The sequence below is a fragment of the Drosophila bipectinata genome, chromosome 3L, assembly GCF_030179905.1.
Source record: "Drosophila bipectinata strain 14024-0381.07 chromosome 3L, DbipHiC1v2, whole genome shotgun sequence".
Lineage (NCBI taxonomy): Eukaryota > Metazoa > Arthropoda > Insecta > Diptera > Drosophilidae > Drosophila > Drosophila bipectinata.
Genome location: NC_091738.1, coordinates 12,991,957 through 13,013,060, shown reverse-complemented (window position 1 = coordinate 13,013,060; position 21,104 = coordinate 12,991,957). Strand labels below are relative to the sequence as shown.

The window sequence follows — 21,104 nt, the reverse complement described above, 5'->3', positions numbered from 1 at the left end:
TCGACTTTTACTTGGCCTTCTAGTTGCATGTTAATTTTCAATAAAAAAAAAACAGAAAATATAACAAATAACTACCATTAGCACACTAATTCTAACATCAGACTTCAGGTACACGAATCTTAACCAGCCAGAATAAAGAATCCTAAAGCTCCGGAGAGAACAAGTCTTGTCTTTTAAGGACGAAATGAGATGATGAGATTTATTATAATATTAATGGATAAATGCCATCATCTCTATACTCAATCCTTACAGTTGTGCTTTCTTTTTATATAAAAACTAAGTTAAAACCTCTCTCCAAAAATACCGAATCATTGCAGGACTTCAAGGAGTACACCGATGCGGAGGGCGTGATATCGCTTCCAACTTCCGACTTCCACAAGCCGATCTGTCTGGAGATGCGACTGGCGGCGGCAAATCGACAAGCGGGTGCCTTCGGTCTCCTGGCTCCGCCCCCGGCAGGACCGGCTGCTGCCTTCCAAGGACCTCTGCTGGCACTGCCACCACCTCCGCCGCCTCCGCCACCCGCAACCCTGCTGCCAGCCATCTCACAGTCTTCGTCTACGTCCTCGTCATATGGAACCACCACCTCCACCACGATTGCGCTGCCCCTCGATGCCGCATCCATGAGATACGGACCCTCCATCTGCAGTACGTCCAACTTCAATCACAACTACAACAACAATTTCAACACCACCACGGTAGGTGGAGGTAACGGGGCGATGCTCCTCTTCGGGGGCAACTTCGGAGGCAACTTCGGTGGCAACTACAGCAACAACGGGAACAACAACAACAACGCCGATCTGGCCAGTGTTGACAGCTCGGACACATACGCGAGTTGCCAGACGCACCCGTTCCTCTCTCAGGGCGACCTAACGGCGGACTTCAACGACGAGGCCTGCGCCCTGGACATCGACATGGACAACCTGTACATAAATCCGCTGGAGCGGGAGCACCAGCACCACCACCAGGGCATCAGCAGCTCCACGGGATTCATTGTGGGCCTGCCCAGCACCCAGACGGCGACGGGCGGCATACGGACACAAGTGAAGAAGAGCGCCTCCGGGGACACGGCCCTCCGGAACTTGGCAGCCGGCGTTGGGGGTGCCACCTCGCCACTGGACGATGTCTATCAGAGTTTTGATGTCCAGGAGCGGGGCAGCCGGGTCAGCCTGAACGAGAACTCAGTGCCAAAGCACCGCAAGACGCGGTTCCAGCAGAGCTTCACCCAGGTTCTCCGTCCGACCGTCGGACTCCGACCACGTGCCCGTTTCGAGGACACCAAGCTTGACGACGAGGCCCTGGGCCGCCTGGAAGCTGTAGCATCGGGAAATTCAGCCGCTTCCGGGTCCTCTTCCGGATCCGGACTGAAGAAGAAGCGCTCGGTTTTCATGCCGGGCAAGAGCTTAGCCACTGCCACCAAACTGATCAACCAGCATTTGTTTGGCATTCAGAACGTGGGCGCCAAAGGTAATGTGACTTAGCTTTTATTAATTAATCAGAAACTTTTATGAATAATTTTTAAAATATTTTAAAATACAGCCAAGTTCGAGAGCAAGCATTCCTCATCGATAGACTCTATTGATGCCTCGCCCAATCTGGAGCATCACCGGCGCTCCAAGTCGATACTGAAAAACAAGTCTGATGTCTCACGCGTCCTATCCGATCCGGAGAGCGAACGCCTCCTGGCGGACAACATGTCCGGCTCCGGCGTCTCTGACAATGGCACCGTAATGGTATACACATATTTATCCATATTCTTTACAAATTTCTAACATATCCTTTGCTTTTAGGGCGAATCCGGCAGCGATTACTCACCGAATAAATTACCTCATTCAGTTTTAGCTAAGTCTATATCCCCACCACCCCTTAGGCACCGCACCCTTATGCACCAGCGCTCAGGACCAGCGAACTTGCAATCGAAGCCCACAAAGTTCCAGACACCGCGCTATCCCGAGGAGCAGGCTCTACGTCAAGTGAAGCCGTTGCTCTCCCGAGGAGCTCCGACCCCATCCACGTCTGCCTCTGCTTCCGCATCTGCGGATGGTGGCCAACCAACAAGGGACAGTAGTCTGGGTAGGTGATTTGTACGGGTATCAGAAGATGAAAGCGATGGGGAGTGTCCTGGATTTTACTAAAAAGGAAAGCCGTACTTTTAAAGCCGTCCACAGTTATCGAAGCAGTCCCGTTATTCTCCCATCGTTGCCATCTTGCTTTTGGTTTATTTTATTCTCTTTCTATCTGTCTCTTTCCCTCTGTTTCATTCTGTAAGTGCGTCCTTTGGGGTTTCTGTAGTTTTTAGTGAAGAAACCAGAAATCATCTACAGCCATATCTTTTTTTCTCCCCATCTGTCTATCTCGCTATCCCGCTTGCTGGCTCGCCCCAGTCACCATCTTCGATGCCGCCTTCTGAATCTGAATCTGAATCTCAATCTGAATCTCAATCCGAAAATATACCCATCGATCCACAAAAAAAAACACAGATACAGACACAGAAACACTGACACCGAGTGGAGAACGTCGGGCGCAAGGCGAGCGATCTGTTAGTATCCGGTCGATTACCGATTGCCTATCGATAGCTATCGATAATGACCGTTTCCGTGTTTGTAAAATGGCACCCAAACTCACTCGTTTGAAAATCGAGAGCTATGGGCTCCTTGTATTGTTGATCACAGATTTTGTTTAGCACTCAGCTGGGCTTATCCGAGCGATCATCGGTCGTTGTTAAGCTTTAGAACTTGATTTCACAGCTACACTCACACATATACACACTCGAACACATCACACAGAATCACACACATACCGCTTTCTGTATAGCACTTCGAATGGAATTAATCCATTTTATGATTAATTTAAATTCAATTTAATTTTTTAGACTTTTGTAAGTAAAAAAGTTGTAAAATAAATCTTGAAATTTAAGAGTATTTAGGTACCGCTTTTTAAAATATATTTTAACATTCTAGGGGTAAAATAATATAATGCTTTCATAGATAAGGAATTTTTTAATTTCTAGACTTTTGTGTTGATTAAACTAGCTTCTTTTTTTCTGAAACGCAGCTTTAAGTAATTATAGATTTATTTGAAAAAATCGTTTCTTAAATAGCTTTTTTATAAAATTAGTTTAAAACATAAAATGGATTAATCAGCGTTCCCTCATCCTGTATAAATGTTTGTGGATATTTTTTACTTTTCAAAAACCTCATTTAATAGAACATTTTTCCACTACAGACTCGGAGACGACCTTCACATCGCCAGTGAGCAGTCGAACAGTCGAGGATCCTCCTGCAGTGGCCGGCCAAGTATCCCAAGACGATGCCCAGGACGAGGAGGGAGAGGCCGAGGACAACGACGAGCAGAGGGCTCTACTGCAGAAGGGTGATGGAAAAGACAAGGACGGGGGGGATGGAAATGGAAGGGATAGTGCGGGGACCGAGGCCACGTAGCAATAAGGACACAAACACACACACAGACTTTCGGAGTCTCACAGACAGAGCGCCAAGTAGTTAAAAATATATGTAAAGATATATAGAAACCTATTCCAAGGAAATCCACACAAAAACACACAAACATACAAAAGGGAAAACTCAAAGTGATAGCAAAGTTAGCAAACATGGAATGTGAATTATATAAAAGCAATGAACAGTATCCTAGTCTAGGGCAGAAAGGATAGGAAGAATGGATCCTCGTGGCAGAGAATGCGATATGCATATTTTTACAAAAAAGGAAGTGCAGCCCAAGATGCCGCGAAAGTCGTACAAAAAAAAAATGAAAGACGGAAAACATGAGAGTAGAGAATCGAAAATCAGAGCCAGCGTATAATATTAATATTAAAATACTACAAAATCTCAAATCTATATGTATATGCTAAATTGGCGAAATGTGTAAATAGCAGAGCCCTATCCACTCTTGTACAGAGCAACCTTTATTTACAGCCTTCAGAACACAGCTAACTCAAATTATATAGACGAAACGAAATCACCAGAAAAGCCTAAATAGCAACAAAGAAATATTCATATTTTGAATGCCACTTAAAAATATATACAATATATATAAAGAGTATACACGCATCGCAATTGCATCTCGCATATTTACACATTATATATACAATCTATATGGGTCGCATACGGAATATATATATAGCTCGAACTATTTTTCAAAAACACGCGCTAAAAACACCGCAACACCCACAGATCGGATAGATATATAGTCGAGAAAAGGGACATATAACATATACATATAGCCATGCATATATCTGTATGTAAAATCGCTAGTTCGCGTATCGTTAACAAAAAAAAAAAAAAAAAAAATTGTCATAATGTCAAAAAAGTAGTTGAAAATCGTTGGATTGAACCAGTTCGTTTCTATATGTATAAGTATATGTGCGTGTGAGTAGGACCTAGGGCTTACCGATAGAGCTTGGCTTGGCTTATCCTCCCCCATCCCCACCTGATTTAATGGCTAGTTATAAAAAAAGGAAACGGAAGGTGTGTTTCAGGCTCTAGAAATATTAGTGAGTAAATGCAAAAGTAGGTGTTGTTATTTATTGTGTTTCCAGTACATGGTGTTTCAGAACTTTCAATTCAAATTCATTCCATGATTTTGGCAAGGTTTATAGATATTTTTCACATTTCTGTACTGGAACAAATACTGTTTGTTAGATATTGAGCGTGTATGTGTGAAAGTTAGTTAGTTGAGTTAGTTAGTTGATTCGATGCTTAGTTCCTTAGTTTAGTTCCCCGTTTTCCGAATACGTAAGCAATAAAATTGAAAGCAGAGCGGTTTTTAGTCAATTATTGCAACCCAAAGTTGTTTGTCCACATTCCATTCTATCAGTGTATGCGTAGGTGTCCTGCCAACAAAAATTCGGTTAATCCTGTTCAGTTGCCATTTGCCATTGCCGTTGCCGTTGCCAGGATGTGAGCTTAGCCTCTTAGAAACATATCAGCAAAGGTAATTCAAACAAACACTCACTCGATACCAGGAAGACTCACACAGATACACCAACACATGCACTGTAAAGAACACACACACACTCTCACCATGACACACACACACTAATTTTATTACGAGACTTTAGTAAAGTGTCTCATCGTCCGCTTTTCAAGAAATCGATAAGAACACGAGCATTATATAAAAAAAGGGTAAAAAAAAGCAAAAAGATTACTCGATAACTAATGTTAAAGCCAAGAACTCAAAGTAATATAGTTAAACAATTTTTAGAAATATGTGTACGTATTAACAAATGCTTGATGCATCCAAACATTTTGTAAGCAATTCATTTAGGATTATCTACACAAGGTTTTTTGGTGAGCACAGGCCACATTCCGCCACTCCATAATTTTAATTGTAACTTTTGTAAATATTGATTTCATATACATACTCTCGTATATAATTGTGAACAAAGTCCGGCTAAGAGTGTCTTTCAGTTCTATTATTTTTCGAAAATTATTTATGCCAGCTGCAAACGAATTGAACTCGAAACTAAAAGATAATTATTAAAAACTAACGACAGATTTATGTAAAACACAAAAATGGAAAAACAAACGCAAATGTTATTAATATTTAAATTATTTACCTAACGATAAAAAAAACAAACATTTTAACGTAGTCTGACGGCGACGACGATTGTAAATCAGAAAATTTGAATACCGGAAATCGTTGAGAGCATACAAATTTATTAAAGCGTATTTAAATCTATATGAGCGAAAGGTCATGAAAATATAAAAATCATTGAGTAACATTTAAAAAGGACTTTTACTTTCAAGGCTGCTGGTCTCGTCATCGATACTCGCAGTAGGTGTTATCTGAAAAAGATAATGATCTCAAAACGAATCCATATCCATCGGACAATACTTACATTTTTCGTTGGAAAGCGGTGGATTAAGATATGCAAAGAATTGCAGTGTGTTTTAGTTTTAATTTTAGTTTTACTTATCTCGAGGTTCTGGAAATCTTTCACAATATTCTGCACCACATTTTTGTCCTCATGATGTCCTCTAATCACTCCCAGGATCTTCACATTATTGTTAAGAATCCTGAGAACTTTGAAGGCTGTATAGAAGGGTTGCTTTGTATATCAGTTGTGTGGAATACAGGGTAAGTTGAATATGGCGGCTGCAGAAGAATTCACCGAAATCTAAGGCAAGTTCTGAGAAGAGTGAGATGATCCAGAATCCCGACATACTTGAAAACATCCAATGAACAATCATCATTCAGGCATAAAATATTCAAACTCTCCATTCTATTGAAAGATGCTTCTGGTCGGATAATGAAAGTTGAATCAAGTAATCTTAGTCGGAATATTATCTGAAGATGCTCCGACATTATCTTTCAAATCGGACATTCTATTAATTATACTAAACTTGTAACCCATTAGTAAGATAAAACGGCAATCCTCGGCTTATCTTTTCTATAGAATGTGTGGGAGGGAAGTATCACTCACCCAAATTCAAGTATAATAATATCTTTATATTATTTATTATCTACAGTTAACTCTATCCTGTATAGAAACCAAAAAAGCTCATTTCAGTGTTGAAAAGCGAGCACTTCAGCTAGTAAGTTTATCCACCCTCTGAAGTCTAAAAAAGCTCGAAACGGAAAGCTTTTCCTAGGCTTCACATGTCCTTTCCAAGGATCTAATTTCCTTGCTAACTAATTAACCAAAGGACACATCCTTTCTTGTGGAACGGCGCAAAGTATTTCAATTATTTAGTGCAACTCTGCTCACGTAAGGGGGCGTGGCTCCTCTCGACCCTATAATTAAAACCAGCCCTCGAGCCACGCCCCCTTGATAACCCTTATAAATGACCGATTAAGTCAATTAGCCGTCAATTAGTGAACATGTACACCCGGGAAGAGGCCGAGGCGCTGAAGAAGCGCAACTATCACAGAATCCGGGAGATGATACGACTCTCCTATACGGTGGGCTTCAACCTGATGGATCCCTCCCGATGTGGGCAGATTCTACAAATGTAAGTCCTGGTCTTTGTAAGAAAATAATAGATAGATAATAAAATATAACAGTTGGACTATTGTGTTGAGCCTGAGCAGCGTGGCTTCACTTTACGGGCATTGGCATATGTTTCGCAGATATATTCAGGATGTTCCTCGAATTGTAGAGGTAACATCAAAGTTCCTGAATATTACTTATTATACAAATACTTACAATTTTTAGACTGTAAGCACCGCCTTTGCATTTCTCACCTCTATTGCGAAAATGTGGTATTTCCTCTATGCTCATCAGCAAATGTACGATTTGTTGAGAAGAGCGAGGACTCATGAGATTCTCCAGAAATGCGAATTGTTCGAAAGGATGTCCGGTGAGATTCGACTAGACTGCGACCTTTAATGCCCAGGCTTTGTGTTTTTAGATCTTCCTATTGCTAAGGTGCTACGCCAAAAGGTGGAGACTACTATGGATCGGTATTGGGCCAGTATCCGGCGGCAACTATTGGTTTATTTGTATAGTTGCATTTGCCTTTCATCGAACTATTTTATTAGCTCCTTTGTCAGTAATCTCTATAAATACTTTACACTTCCCCAGGGATCATACGACATTGTGCTGCGTGAGTTTAAGCCTTAAGAATTTGGATAATTTAATTCTCAACTGTCATTAATTTTAAGCTCTACCGTCACTCTATCCGGGTTGGGAGAGAAAAGGCCTGTCCTTTCCGTATTACCACATACAATTTTACCTAGAATCCTGTTCTTTGTATATATGTGGAATGTGTAAGAATAGTTTAGCTTAGAAGGGTTTAGTTAATAGAACCACCTATTTCTTGGCCAACCTTTAGGTGCCGTCAGCTTCGATGGTGTCTTTATAGTCCTGTGCCTACACAGCGTGGGTTTGATGGAGTCCCTCAACCAAATGGTTCAGAACTCCACATCGGAGCTTGTTCCTCCAGAACGAAGGCTGGAATACCTGCGTTGCTGTATCTTTCAGTACCAAAGAGTGGCCAGGTATTTTAATAGCATTTTAGTCTAGTTTTTAATAATTATTTTTCCTACAAGCTTTGCCGCTGAAATCAACGACTGTTTCCGACACATCACCTTCTCGCAATTCATGCTTAGTCTTTTCGGCTGGGGCCTGGCATTGTTTCAATTGAGTGTTGGATTTGTAAGACTCTATCTTCATAAAAGTTTAAATTTTTAAGAACATTACCCTTTCCCCTTAACCCAGGGCACCAACAGCAGCATCACCATGATCCGGATGACCATGTACCTGGTGGCGGCTGGATATCAAATAGTTGTCTACTGCTACAATGGCCAGCGATTTACCTCCGCTGTGGGTGACATAGAAATAAATGAATCCTGCTGGCTGGTACCAGGTCCTAATTGCATGACTAATCCTTCCCCAGAGCGAACAGATTGGCCAGGCCTTCTATGAGTGCGAGTGGTGGGCGGAGTCACGGGAGTTCCGCCAGCTCATCCGGATGATGCTGATGCGCACGAACCGCGGCTTCAGGCTGGACGTGTCCTGGTTCATGCAAATGTCCCTGCCCACGCTGATGTCGGTGAGTGGAGTCCTATATCCAAACGAGACTATTCCCCCAACTCCCTTTATTTCACTTGATTGATTTGCAGATGGTCCGGACAAGTGGACAGTACTTCCTGTTGCTCCAAAATGTCACCCAGAAATAGGGCTAAAAGCTGAATGAAACCTGAAATTTTATGCACAAAAAAAAATAATAAACACATTTCTGTGTCAAAATGCTCTTTGCAAGACTCAATATTTAATTTGAGAAGTATTTTTCAAGAAACAACAATATAATCATAAATAAAAAAAAATTACCCAAGCATGTAATGATTTTTTTCCGATGTACTGCTGTCCATACCGCACTCTCTGATCTCCCTCTCGAAACTGTTGACAGGATGTGGTGTCCGGTCAATCAATACTCCAGTGTCCTGGCCCAGAGTCCTGTCAGTCAGATTGCTCCGCCCATAAGTTTTGATGGTCGTGCGGCGCATTAAAATAATGAAAATGCCGGCAGATAAGAAGCATCGCATCGATGTAGCTGCCAATTCGGCCGTTTCTAATCAATTTTATTTATTTGGCAGGACATTCAACGGAGCGCAAACTTCCAAGTTCGGCAATTGTCTTTATGCTATATCTGTGGCAGTATGCTCTGCTACTCTGCCTTTAAATGCCGTTCTTAGACTCTTTAATTGTTAGTTTCGTCCCCAACAGGGACTCCAAAAGACCCCAGACCAGAGCCGAGGGAGTCTCTCTCAATATTTTTAATGCACGTTTGCTGTTTGCGCTTCCTTTGTTTGCCTTACTTTATTTTTCTTGGCTCTTTTTTTTGTGTTTGTTGCCACTTTTATCTTAGCTGGCTCAGTTTAGTGCCTGGTTCTGTGGAACGGCTAAAAGGACATCTTTTCTTTTCGGTTTATTGAGGCACATGAATATTCTTTAGCCGCTCGCCGGGTGAGAACATTTCTGGGCATTTATTTTTCGCATTATGTTTTATATTTGTCCAAGGACAACAATACTTTATGCATTGTGTGATGGCTCTTATCCAGTTTTCTCATTTTTTTCATCTTAAAGCCATTACCGGAAAGTGAAATATTGGCATGTTGTGTTCAGAAAAATAATGTTTATACATTTTCTAATTAAATTCTAAGAATGCTTTCCTGGGAATACCTTGACAGAATTCCATTTCTTGATATTTTTTTTTCAACGCTGTTCACTTCCCTGGCAATTGTCCAATTAGAAGGACAATAAAAAAAAATGTTGTTGACTTCTTGGTCACTGCTCATTAAGGACCTTCTTTTGTATCCTTTGCCTTCTTTCTGGGACTTCAATGCAACTCAACGCTAAAAGGCAGCGGGTGAAAAGCTGGGCATGATAAATGAGTTGCATCCTAATGCACACATGGGGGAGACAGGCAGCAAGGAAGCCAGGACTCCCAGGAGCAGGAAACAACGCCTTTTGGAATGGCGTACATTTGTTTGTCTAGCTCACACAAATTGAGAGTGCTTCCCCCTCTAGAGTTCTGGTGCGAAACCACAGGGCGTATGCGCAATGCAGCGTAAATTAAGCACTTTTCAGAGAAGTGCGGCAAACGAGATTGTCCTTAAATGAATGCCAAATATTTTCATTAACACTTTGGTGCTTTCATCAGCCAAGTAAATGAAATGCAAAAATAAACGAAATGTGAACGATTATTTACAGTACATTTCAAGGAAGAATCAGTTTTGTTTACTTCCGTTGCTGCATATGGATATCCTTCGACGTTGTTTGTGTTTGCCCACGTATCTTGGACACACACTAGTATCTGTCCCACCGGAATTGAAAGTGGCCTGTTTTTTCCATTTCTGCCATTTGTCCACAATTTGCTTATGCTTTGTGTGTCCTTTCCCCCATGGCACTTGATGCATAATCAGTGGGACAAACAAAATTCATCTACCATCTGCCCGGCCATTGCTGACAAATCCGATTGGGTGTCGCATTAGAAATGGAAGGACCCCAGAAACCCCACAAACCTACTCCCTCAACCCCAAACAACGTATTCGGCCCAAGGACCCGGTCGGACTCTGTTTTCGGCTCTATTAGCTGGATTGTCTTGGCCATAATGGAGTTAATATGTATGTATGTATATGTATGCGGGAACTGTCTTTGATCCAAGTAGGAAGACACAAAAAAAATGACTCTCAGCCCAAGGATGTGGGGGCGTGCACGTGCTGGGGAAAAATTCGTCGACTTTAGGACTTTATTTGGGGTTTGGCAGGAATATTAGTCAATTGTGTCCTGGCCCAGTAAACGTTAAGAAAATTCAACGGACCGTTTGCCTATTTTTTTTTTTGCAAAAAGAACAAGGAATCTCCAAAAGGCAACTTAAAAGATCATCACCAATTGGGTTCAGCTGAATATTCGTAAAGAATTTTCTAGGAAAGTTGCAAATCAAGAAAAATGAAAATAGAAATTCCGCATATTGTAATTTCCCCAAGCGCAAGGTAAAATTTGGCCATTTGGCCAAAATTGAATTGAGAAAACGTCGAAACGAAGACAAAAGAAAGGCCAAAACCGTTGAGGTCCTGAGCACTCACAGAAAAGGCTTGAAAGGTTAGCTGCAACGAATACCGATGCAGGACGTTTCTCCATTTCCATGCAAATTGCAAGGATACCCTCACGATGAGTTGGCTGAAAGTGTGAGGCCAAAGACTACCCAATAAGGCCTAAAACGGAAGTGGCCCTGAGCTGTGAAACAAGGTGCCTGCCCTAAGCCTTTGTTATCCTTTCGGCCACCGGCCTGGGAGACACTGGAAAAAAGTTTTCATTCTTAAGGGAGCTTGAACTTGATTGTATATCTATTCTAGAGGTTATTCAAATTTTATTTTTTAAGTTAAAATGTTCAAAAGTTCCTTATTTTTAAGTGTAACTTTGAAGAAGTGGCCACTTTAAAATGCGGCCAAGTAAGAAAGCCGTCGAAAAGTGTGGCTTGAACTTTTCCGGAAGAAAAATTTAATTTTCTGCACTTTAAGCTGCAGGGCCTGTTTCCCTTTTTCCTTTTGTGGATTCTCGTCCTTAGTGCTTCCTCTTAGTCCTTGTTTTTGGATCCTACGCGGGAAGCATTTCATTTTATACAGTTCTCGGCTTCTGGTGCGCGAGTTTTCATGCAATTTCTTTTTTAATTTCGCTCAACTTAGTCATGCGAAATGGCACTTGATGCTCCTTGGTTATGCGTGTGTGTTTGTGTGTATGAGTATCTCTGAATGTGTATGTGTGCGAGCACATCCGTTTGAGTTTCTTGGGAATTAACGCTAAGCTGCAGAAGTCCCTCCCTAGCAGCGCCACAAGGATCTCCGTTTGCAGCTCCTTTTTCCGCCCAGTTTCCCACGCACATTTGCACTGCAAATGAAGAACACTAGCAGCAACAAAAACACTCAGCCAGGACATCAAGGACATGGCGCAGCTAGAGCAGTCAATTGTTATTTTAAACACAGTGGCAACAAGAAGGTAATGCAAATACTTGCTCCACAGAAACTTTTCGCACTTTATGTGATATGCCACGCCCCCGTGCTAGTTTATTACAAGTTTTGTTTGGTAAATAAACGTAAATGTGGAAGATAGTTTCTTAGAAAAGTAAGCATTTATGTGGTTGTGTGAGTTTTTACCTTTATAGCAGAAAATTAATCTTTTAGGTACGTTTAGTTTGGCTGTGGATAGTGGCGTACATATAGGACACTACTAACTACTAGACCAATGCAAGTGCCTTACCATCTTGGTGCAACACAATGATGCACTGATCACTCCTTCAATTTAATTTTTCCCAGAAAATGGAAAGTTATTTATTGGAAAAGCTCTTATTTTAACAAGATTGATTACCATTGTTACCGTTTAAACACCCAAAATGTAGCAGAACACCCAGCTGAGTTGACAACTGGCAAGGTGAAGCAATTTGCATTCCGATCCTGGTCCAGAACCTCTCTACCGGCGTCCTGACGTGTGCTGCCGGCCTGCAATCTCGGAGGCAATGCAAATTCAAGTAAATGCAGTAAATGCCACTGCGTCTGCGATGCGGTGAATATGCAAATAAATGCATGAAGCCGGGCCAGTGCAATCACGTGCCCTCACAATACTACAGAAAAAATGAGACAGAGTCCTGGGCCATCCTGCCATCCTTGGCATACATAATTCAGTGGCATTGCTATGGTTCTGTCCTCTTATTTGTTTGATTGCATTTCAATTTGCTGAGGCTTTTCCCATCGTTTTTCTACCGAGGCGGAAATTAAGCTGCAATCGAATTCAGAACCAAATAACGAATAATATATATTCTTCAAAAAGTTCAACAGAATTTTTCTTTATAGTGGGAAAGCTGGATTTTCCCGTACATCCAAAGCACTAATTGGTCTTTTTTGAAGCAGTATAAATTCCATTAGAGAGCTACCATTCAAACAAATTGCCAAGCCATTCAAAAACCAGCCGCAATAACAGTTCCGAAAATGGCCTTGAAAAAAGAAACCAACTCTGTTTGAAATCCTATCGCGTAAATCCTGCCCTTTTGCCCCTTTCGTCTTCCACTCAATTGAACATTTCAAAGTTTGGACCACCAAATGGAAATCGTTTCGAAAATGTTCGCAATTGCAATGGCGGCCATTGAAATTCATTTACGAACAGATTCACTGAAATCACATCGATATCCCTAAAGCTCCGCACTCCGGAGCTCTGCTCTGACGTCATGTCAACGTTTGCAAGGGATTTTCATGAAATTAAACGAAAAATAATAAATTTCGCAAAAATATGTACATATTTCCAAATATTTTGAGTGATCAACGAAATCCCGCGAATAAATAACAACCACCCGATGTTGGTCTGAAGGAGAGGTTTTTCAGCAACAGAGGAAAAAAATATTTATCCTTCGAGCTATGGAGTTCTATTTTTAGGAAATTCTTTTATTCAAATCTTTGAAAGTAAACTTTTCCCTAACATCTGTTCTTTAGTAATGTGTATCTTCTTTTATTTGATTATTATTATCATTATTTTGGTCGAGTGTCATAAATTTAATTTGGGGATGAGGTTGTGACGCAAATAGTCGGCCATTTTGTTATTTTTAGCCATGGCGGCCTGGGCGCCCTTTTCATAATTTATGTGAACTTGATTTATTTGTCCGCATTTCCGCTCGTTTCGATTCCATTACGATTGCTGCTTTCCAGCCGTGCACTCTGGCCGCTGATTAATGTCCGCCTGCACGACATGTGAAAAGTGTTGCCTACTTTCCAGGGCAGCGTGGACCTGTTAATTGCCGACCATAAAATTTGACCAAAACGCTCGCCGGCACGCGAGCCGCCACCGTTCTTTGGCGAAGTAATCAAACAATTCAATCTGCTCGTAATTTCTGGCAGCGAGATGAAAGCTCAGGACACTGGACGCGGCCTAACGAGCGCAAAAGGACTCCTTTTCCTCCACTCTGTTGTCGGCCCACTCAGCCAGGAAAAATTAAATTTACAAGAAAAAACGTACATAACATGTCGGTCCCCAAGGGGTGTGGAACTCGAAGCGAGTTTTTGGACTAAGGGACTAGACTGGTGATTGGGATGCCAGGGAATACACAAACAATTCAGGATAATTAATAATGAACATTTATTTGAAGCTGTTTCAGCAGGACCCGTTTTTTTAAAGAATATTTTAACACATATACATATTTTGAGTACTTTTTATTTATCCTGAATAATATAATTCCAAATATTACTATAATAGTAATAATATCATTCAAAATATTCGCTTACTGTAAAGCAAAGCAAAAAAAAACTGTAGGCTCGAGTTCACATGTCGGCGCCGCTTTCATGGAGGGTGTATCCTGGGACCTGGCAAATGGCTTTATAGCAATTTAATGTGTTCGTGTTCCTGGCCCTGTTCTACCAAACCTTCTTCACTCTTGTGAAAAATGATTTTGCTTTGCACTCAGCCGTAGCCGAAGGAAAAAAATAAAAACGATGAAAAAAACCGAAACGAGCAATTTGTCTGGCTTTCTAGAAAAATCATCACAATGGCGGTTAGTAGGCGGAATTCCTGATTTGCCTTCTCCAAAGGCTACACGAATTTACATTCATATATGATTGTGATTATATGTGTGTATGTAGATATATCCAGTAATTGGAGAACCATTAGTTTTACTCGTTTTTTTTATCTATAGGGCGGGAAATGATGCTACATTTGTGTAATCGTTATTTTATTCAATTCCTGCCTTAAAATAGTTTGTAATGAGGAAGATATAAAGCTTGAACTTTGTCTATTTTCATTTTTTAAAGAAATCATGTCCCCTGTTACTGCCACACGACATCAATAAACTCTCGAGCCTGCAGCTATTGATTGCAGGATGACATTGAACCCTGACATTGTTGGCTTCGACCCCAAAGCCTGTTCCTGTGGCATATTAATTATGCTGCCGGTCATCGCTCGTGGCTGGCCATAAATTAATGACAGATTGTGTGCACGAGTGGGTTCAGTGTCCCCGAAAATTTGCTGCAATTATTTGCATTATTTACTTTGGCTTAACAAAAGGAGTCTCAGTTTTGTCAAGCAATTATGAAAATGAACATGTTTTCGCATAATTGCACACACAAGAGCCACAATTCGTGGGCCCAAAATCGGCTTTACATATTCATAACACCAAGTCTTGTATTAATGTTTGGTTTTTCGGCTTGAATTAATCTGCTGGCTTTATTTTTCATGCACGCCCAGGTTGCGGAATTAAATTTGAATTTTCACCAGGTCTCTGGGTAAAGTCAATGGAAGTTTAGTACCTTTCATCCTTGGTCCTGCCTGCAGGACAAGTCAATGATTTGCTTGACTGGAATCCGACATTTATGCTGAGCCATCTACGCAAATCTGTGTCGGCTGCCGCAGGTCGAAGGTCATCATTGCCCTTCTGCTATTCGCAAATGGAATTTTCCTGTTAACTCTTCCATCTGGTCACCTTTTGTTGTCGCAGTCGTCGAAAGTCAGCGACTTACTTGCCTCACCTTTCCGGCCAATTTCCAGGTTGAACAGAAAAAATGGAAAAAATCCTTTTAAAGGGATTTCATTCACACTGTGCGTGTCGGAATGGTAAGGATTTTTATTGTCCGGCAATGGTCTCTTGAAACAATTGTTGATTTTTGAATAAAAAAAGGGTTTTAGTGTTTTTTTTTTAGAATTTCCTGAACACCTGGAAGCGACATTTGAAACTGTGTTGGTTGTTAATGAGTGCGAAACTTTTTTAAATCATTTTTTTTGGCCCTCATTCTGTTTTGATGGCCCTTGAAAAGATTTTATTAATAACAAAGAAGTACCATGAATTTTCCAAACAAAAAATGTCTGTTCAGGAGAGTAAAAAACGCAAAAAATAATATTAGCGAAAGAGTGGAATTTCTCATCATTAAAATTCATAATTTAAGCACAAACCCAATTATAAGAGGAGAAAATATTGTTAAGCCAAATGAAATTTTTACGTCATCGCATTTTCCAATTACTTAAGTTAAATGAACATTTCAATATTAATTTGTGTAATCATATATCGGAAATGACTGTTTTTCATTGGAATTAACAATATTTTATGGCAATAATATAATCAATTCAACATGGCTTTTGACATTAATGGGAGATTGAATTTCCACAGAAATCAGTGGCCGGACAGTTCGGGGTCAAATGAACTGACCTTAGGGCTTACATTTAACATTCAAGCCCACGTACTTCAAGGATGGGGTTTTTGTGAGAAACCCTTTTGGCATAATTTTGCACTTGGCCCCCAAGGATTCTGTGTTCATATCCGTATCCGTTCTCCCGTTTTAATGCGCCTCGCTTTTGCACTTTCGCGCTGGCTGGTTAAATATTAACGCAATTCCACTTTGCCCAATTACCCTGCAACCCATCCGTATTCGGATCCGCATCCGCATCCCGTATCCGCATTGGCATCCGTCGATGCCTCTTATGCAAATTTAAACGAAGAGTGAGCTACCGCCCTCCACCACCGCACCTCCCACTTTACACTTTACTTAATTTGAAGGATTGTGGGGTTGCGAATTTTATTTCGCAGACTCCGAGTGCAAATTGCAAGGGCGACTAGGGCAGGGACTTGAAGGGAGCAACGCGCAGCTCGTTAAATTCGACAAAGCATAAAAATTTTATGCGAATTTTCATTTCTTTCTTAGCCTCTAATTTCTGTAAGCCGTTTATTTATTTGGCGCACCTGGGAACAGTGACCTGCCAAGTCGGTGGAATAACCAGCGGGAGCTTTTGACCCACGGCACCGCCTTCAGGGCACCAAAAATCCCCTTTGGACAGCCCCTGAATCCCATGGAGCCGGCAGACATCAACAGCAAACAAACAAATAAACGCCACTCCATACCAAATGCAAACAAAAACGATGTTTATCCACGGACCAAAGTCGCCAGGGTGCCCTCGCAAAAGGTGAAAGGACTCTTAAGCACTTGAGCGCCTCAATTCGTACAAATCGATTGGAAAGTAATTGGTATTGCCTTACAAGCTTTAAATAAATTTAATACCTTCAATAGGCATTCAAATAAATTTTAAATAATATTTCCCAAAATTTTTTTTTTAAATAAATTAAAGTTGTTAGATTCATTACGAAAAACTATTATCAGACTTCAGGCACGTTTAAATTCCGATTTCAGTTGCGCGCCAACTATTGCCTGTTATCGATATATCGATACCGACGATCAGCTGGGATCAGCTGCGGTGCCAGCAGCTGATGTGGCTAGCGAATTTTTTGTTGTTGATTTTGCGCTGGACTTTGAAACCGCCACTCGGAATTTATTGTTATTCTACTTCTGCAAACAATAAGCCGCCCGCGATGTTCCGCACTCGAGTGAACCCAAAGCTGTCGTGCGTTACGAGGAACTCCTTGAGAACGCGGACGACGACGACCCATGGCCAGCACTACCAGTACCTACAGTGCTCCAAGCTTCCTACGCTCTACTTTCAACGTTCCCTGCCCCGGCTGCCCATTCCCTTGCTGGAGAACACCTGCCAGAGGTTCTTGGCAGCCACCAAACCGCTGCTCTCTGCCACCGAGCAGGCAGACACCCAGAGCACTGTCGAAAACTTTCGACAGGGAATCGGAATGGAGCTGCATGCAAAGCTAAAGCAGCATGATGTTGACCACAAGCACACCAGCTATATATCGCAGCCTTGGTTCGACATGTACCTTGCCGATCGAGCTCCCTTGCCGCTGAACTACAACCCTCTCCTGGTGATGAAGAGCGACACCCGAAAGGAGTACCAGGATCAGGTGGTGAGGGCCACCAACCTTGTGATTAGCTCACTGCGCTTCTGGCGATCTCTGCAGGCGGACCTGCTCGAGCCGGAGGTCTATCACATGAACGCTAAAAAGAGCGACAACGACAGCTACCGGCGATGGATGAAAGTGGCGCCGACGGCCTTTGCCACCTACGCCTCGTACGCATTCAAGGCTTTCCCGCTGGACATGAGCCAGTACAACCGACTTTTTGGCACCGCAAGGATTCCGCGGTTGGGCAAGGATGAACTGGTGCAGTCCCCCAACTCCAAGCACATCTTAGTACTGCGTCGCGGCCACATGTACGCCGTAAATGTCCTCGATTCTAGTGGCTTTATTGAAAGTCCCAGCGTGATTCTGGGTCGATTGAGGGCAGTGATCAAGTTGGACGCTGATCGAGAGGCCGCGACTGTTCCATTGGGCGTCCTAACCTCTGGCCAGCGGGATCAATGGGCCCGCACCCGGGAGCAGTTTGTGAGCAATCCCAAGAACGCAGATCTGCTCCAAAGCGAGGTGGATGCAGCGTTGTTTTGCGTGTGTCTAGATGGGGAAGAAGATGGTGTCTTCGATGAAAATAGCCAAGAGCCTCTGTTGAAGCATCTGTTGGCCGGTAAAGCAACGAATAGGTAGGTTCATAGATGTTTTTACTTTGATCCCCAAATGATTGTGTTTTGTTTCAGGTGGTTTGACAAATCTATTTCCCTGCTGATCAGCGCCGATGGCACCACGGCCATCAACTTCGAGCACTCTTGGGGCGATGGCGTTGCTGTGCTGCGATACTTTAACGAGCTCTACAAGGACACTCTGAAGCAGCCGTTCGTATCCACGGAGACTCCCCACACACCCGCCGAAGGTGACTTCACAAATGTGCGGCCCATCAACTTCGAGATCGATGACGCCACCCGGTCGGCGGTTCAAGAGGCCTATGAGAAAAACGCGAGCATTGTGGACAGCTTGGACATGAATGTGCTAAAGTATCCGCACATCAACAAGCCGACCTGTAAACAGTTCGGCCTCAGTCCCGACTCCATCATCCAGCTGGCCTTCCAGTTGGCCTACCGCCAAGCCTTCAACGGCTATGTGGGCACTTACGAGTCGTGCAGCACCTCCGCCTTCCGACATGGCCGAACGGAAACAATGCGCCCCTGCACCACAGCCACGCAAGACTTTTGTGAGGCGGTTCTTCAGCCGGAGGGGAAGAAGCCCAGTGCCGGAGAGCTCCGCGCCATGATAGACCAGTGCAGCAAGGTGCACGGCCAGCTAACGAAAGAGGCGGCCATGGGGCAGGGCTTTGATCGCCATTTGTTCGCCCTTCGCCACACGGCTCAGAAAGAAGGCATACCTGTGCCGGAGATATATGAGACTGAGGCCTATCGGCGCATCAACAACAACATAATAAGCACCTCCACTCTGGGATCTGATGCCCTGCTCGCTGGCTCCTTTGGTCCGGTTGTCAGGAACGGATTTGGAATCGGGTAAGCCATCGTTGAATATTGTGAAGAGTTGCTTAATAACTTCTTAACTCCCAACAGCTATTCCATTCAAAACGATTTTGCTGGCGCCATAGTCACCACATACAAAAACCAGGCCGATGGCAAAGTTTTTATAGACAGCCTGAGTTCCGCCTTTGATAAAATCTACTCTGTAATCCAGCAAAGCAGGAGTGGCAGTAACAAGCAGTAGGAGACTATGCTACCCTAAAGGACTTTCCCCCATGGATTTTCAAGCGAAACAATGAGATTTATTTTGATGCTTTTACAATTTGTAGTATCCCATGTGTCTGAATTGCAATATCTTTACCGAGCTCTACAATTTATATATTATACACTGAAAACATTCTGCCCCATTTATAGCATCTGTGTCTTGCTTCTTTTTATCCCGACAGCTTTAATGGCTTTGTGGCTGATGGGATAATAAATTTGCCAACATCTTGCCTAGCTTGGGGCAATGCATTTTGCATGACAATCGGAATTGAACAAGCCAGATAATTTAATTTCTAACTTCAACTGCAGAAAATGGAGTGTGGAAAACTCTATTTATGTTTGTTTTTTTCAAGGAACAATCAACAAAGGAAACCCAAATTGGAACGAACCATCTATATGGATGTTTGTGCATATAAACTTTGACCTTTCATTGTCACTTAACTCGAACAATATGTGAGGGCCCAGAAGCACGGAAGCCACTTGTCCCGGGTAAATGGGAAAACCCACGCATTAAGCAGTGGCTGATTAAAGGTTTTCCGCACGATGACCCAAAAACTCTTCCTCCGCTTGCCAACTTATGTTGCCAACCCCCAACATTTGGCTTTTCATTCCCGTCACTTGCCAACTCCGTCTAAACAGAGCCAAAACTTTATCACACTGGGCTCGTACCGTGTCGCTAAATGTGCTGACATTATCAGTTGATTTATCGTCAAATTTGGCGCGCTTATAAAAATATATATGTACAACATGTACTCTGCGAGTTAAGGCTAAAAAGGAAACTGGCTTCGCTGGTGCAGTAAAAATTAATTAACTTGCTCGAAAGATTCCACCATCGGCCTTAATGGGCCACATTAAAAAATTAAACAGGAGACAACAGTCCCGATAGCGAACTGGTTAAGGAAGAGGTCATTAAAGCCAAGAAGACTCTCCTTGCCACTGCCAGTGCCACTTGCCAGAGGACAATTAAAAACATATTAAAGCGACATGGCAGAGGAATGTGGGTAAGCGAGTGGGTAGGAAGTGTGCATGATAAATGTGCGGTCTCCAGGATTTAATATTGCGCATACGCCACCGACGCCAGAGTGGCAGCAGCTCATTAAATTATTCAAAAATGAGTCAGCCCTGCTGCCGTCCGTCCGTCCAGCTGGCTACATAGTTGTGAGCCATAAACCGGATAGCTCATCCTGTCGGAGCCTGCGACATGTGTCTCTAATAAAAATAAATAAGAAAAATAAACTAACATCGTGACCTGCCCTTAGATGAGCTTTAATTTTCCACTTTTCAAGGTTGAACTCTAATCAGGGCTCTGTTTGCTGAGCTCAGCCCTGGGGAAATCAATAATTATTCCTCTAATTGAATATTAATATTTAATTTGAGCCACCTTTGCTCTCCTCGGTTGATTGGGCCATTAGACAGCGGTTTCCATTAGGCCTCGTTAAAATCCGAGGCATCTGTTGCCGCAGCCAAAACTTTTCCCTTCAGTTGTATCCTTTGCCGCAAACTGATTTATGGTCAAATTTTCGACCGGCCTTTGGCCCCTGTCTTCACTTCTTCCGACAGCATTAATATTGGCCAACCTCAGTGGCAGAACAACCACAAATGTGTCGGCGCCGTTGTGCCCTTTGACCCACAACCGATTGCCTCATGTTAATGCACTTGGGATGCC

General features: G+C 42.6%; 3 protein-coding genes across 3 annotated transcripts in view; all 3 read left to right on the top strand.

Annotated features, from left to right (window-relative positions):
• The window catches only part of Shab (Shaker cognate b), a 51,859-nt gene extending 46,134 nt beyond the window's left edge, over positions 1–5,725 (top strand). Inside the window, exons 11-14 of the mRNA XM_017236473.3 lie at positions 318–1,467; positions 1,540–1,733; positions 1,791–2,073; positions 3,226–5,725. Of these exons, the coding sequence (XP_017091962.2) occupies positions 318–1,467; positions 1,540–1,733; positions 1,791–2,073; positions 3,226–3,440 (1,842 nt within the window). The 3' untranslated portion in view covers positions 3,441–5,725. The remainder of the gene's footprint in view (positions 1–317; positions 1,468–1,539; positions 1,734–1,790; positions 2,074–3,225) is intronic.
• A 1,112-nt stretch (positions 5,726–6,837) lies between these two features.
• Positions 6,838–8,651, top strand: Or63a (Odorant receptor 63a). The gene is made up of 10 exons (XM_017235090.3): positions 6,838–6,968; positions 7,021–7,117; positions 7,172–7,316; positions 7,368–7,562; positions 7,621–7,725; positions 7,791–7,956; positions 8,008–8,113; positions 8,177–8,281; positions 8,355–8,510; positions 8,581–8,651. Exons 1-10 carry the CDS (start codon positions 6,838–6,840, stop codon positions 8,635–8,637), a joined length of 1,263 nt encoding a protein of 420 aa, XP_017090579.2. The 3' UTR covers positions 8,638–8,651.
• An 8,524-nt stretch (positions 8,652–17,175) lies between these two features.
• Positions 17,176–19,590, top strand: CPT2 (Carnitine palmitoyltransferase 2). Its single transcript, XM_017237791.3, has 3 exons — positions 17,176–18,361; positions 18,416–19,210; positions 19,268–19,590. Exons 1-3 carry the CDS (start codon positions 17,190–17,192, stop codon positions 19,416–19,418), a joined length of 2,118 nt encoding a protein of 705 aa, XP_017093280.2. The 5' UTR covers positions 17,176–17,189; the 3' UTR covers positions 19,419–19,590.
• The last annotated feature ends 1,514 nt before the right edge of the window (positions 19,591–21,104 follow it).

What these genes read in the sequence shown, in the direction of transcription:
- Or63a (XM_017235090.3), top strand. Translation starts at nt 6,838, where the DNA reads ATGTACACCCGGGAAGAGGCCGAGGCGCTGAAGAAGCGCAACTATCAC. An exon ending in ATTGTTCGAAAGGATGTCCG is followed by an intron (nt 7,317 to 7,367) that starts GTGAGATTCGAC and finishes TTGTGTTTTTAG; the next exon opens with ATCTTCCTATTGCTAAGGTG. An exon ending in GCCAGCGATTTACCTCCGCT is followed by an intron (nt 8,282 to 8,354) that starts GTGGGTGACATA and finishes ATCCTTCCCCAG; the next exon opens with AGCGAACAGATTGGCCAGGC.
- CPT2 (XM_017237791.3), top strand. Translation starts at nt 17,190, where the DNA reads ATGTGGCTAGCGAATTTTTTGTTGTTGATTTTGCGCTGGACTTTGAAA. An exon ending in GCCGGTAAAGCAACGAATAG is followed by an intron (nt 18,362 to 18,415) that starts GTAGGTTCATAG and finishes GTTTTGTTTCAG; the next exon opens with GTGGTTTGACAAATCTATTT. An exon ending in AGGAACGGATTTGGAATCGG is followed by an intron (nt 19,211 to 19,267) that starts GTAAGCCATCGT and finishes AACTCCCAACAG; the next exon opens with CTATTCCATTCAAAACGATT.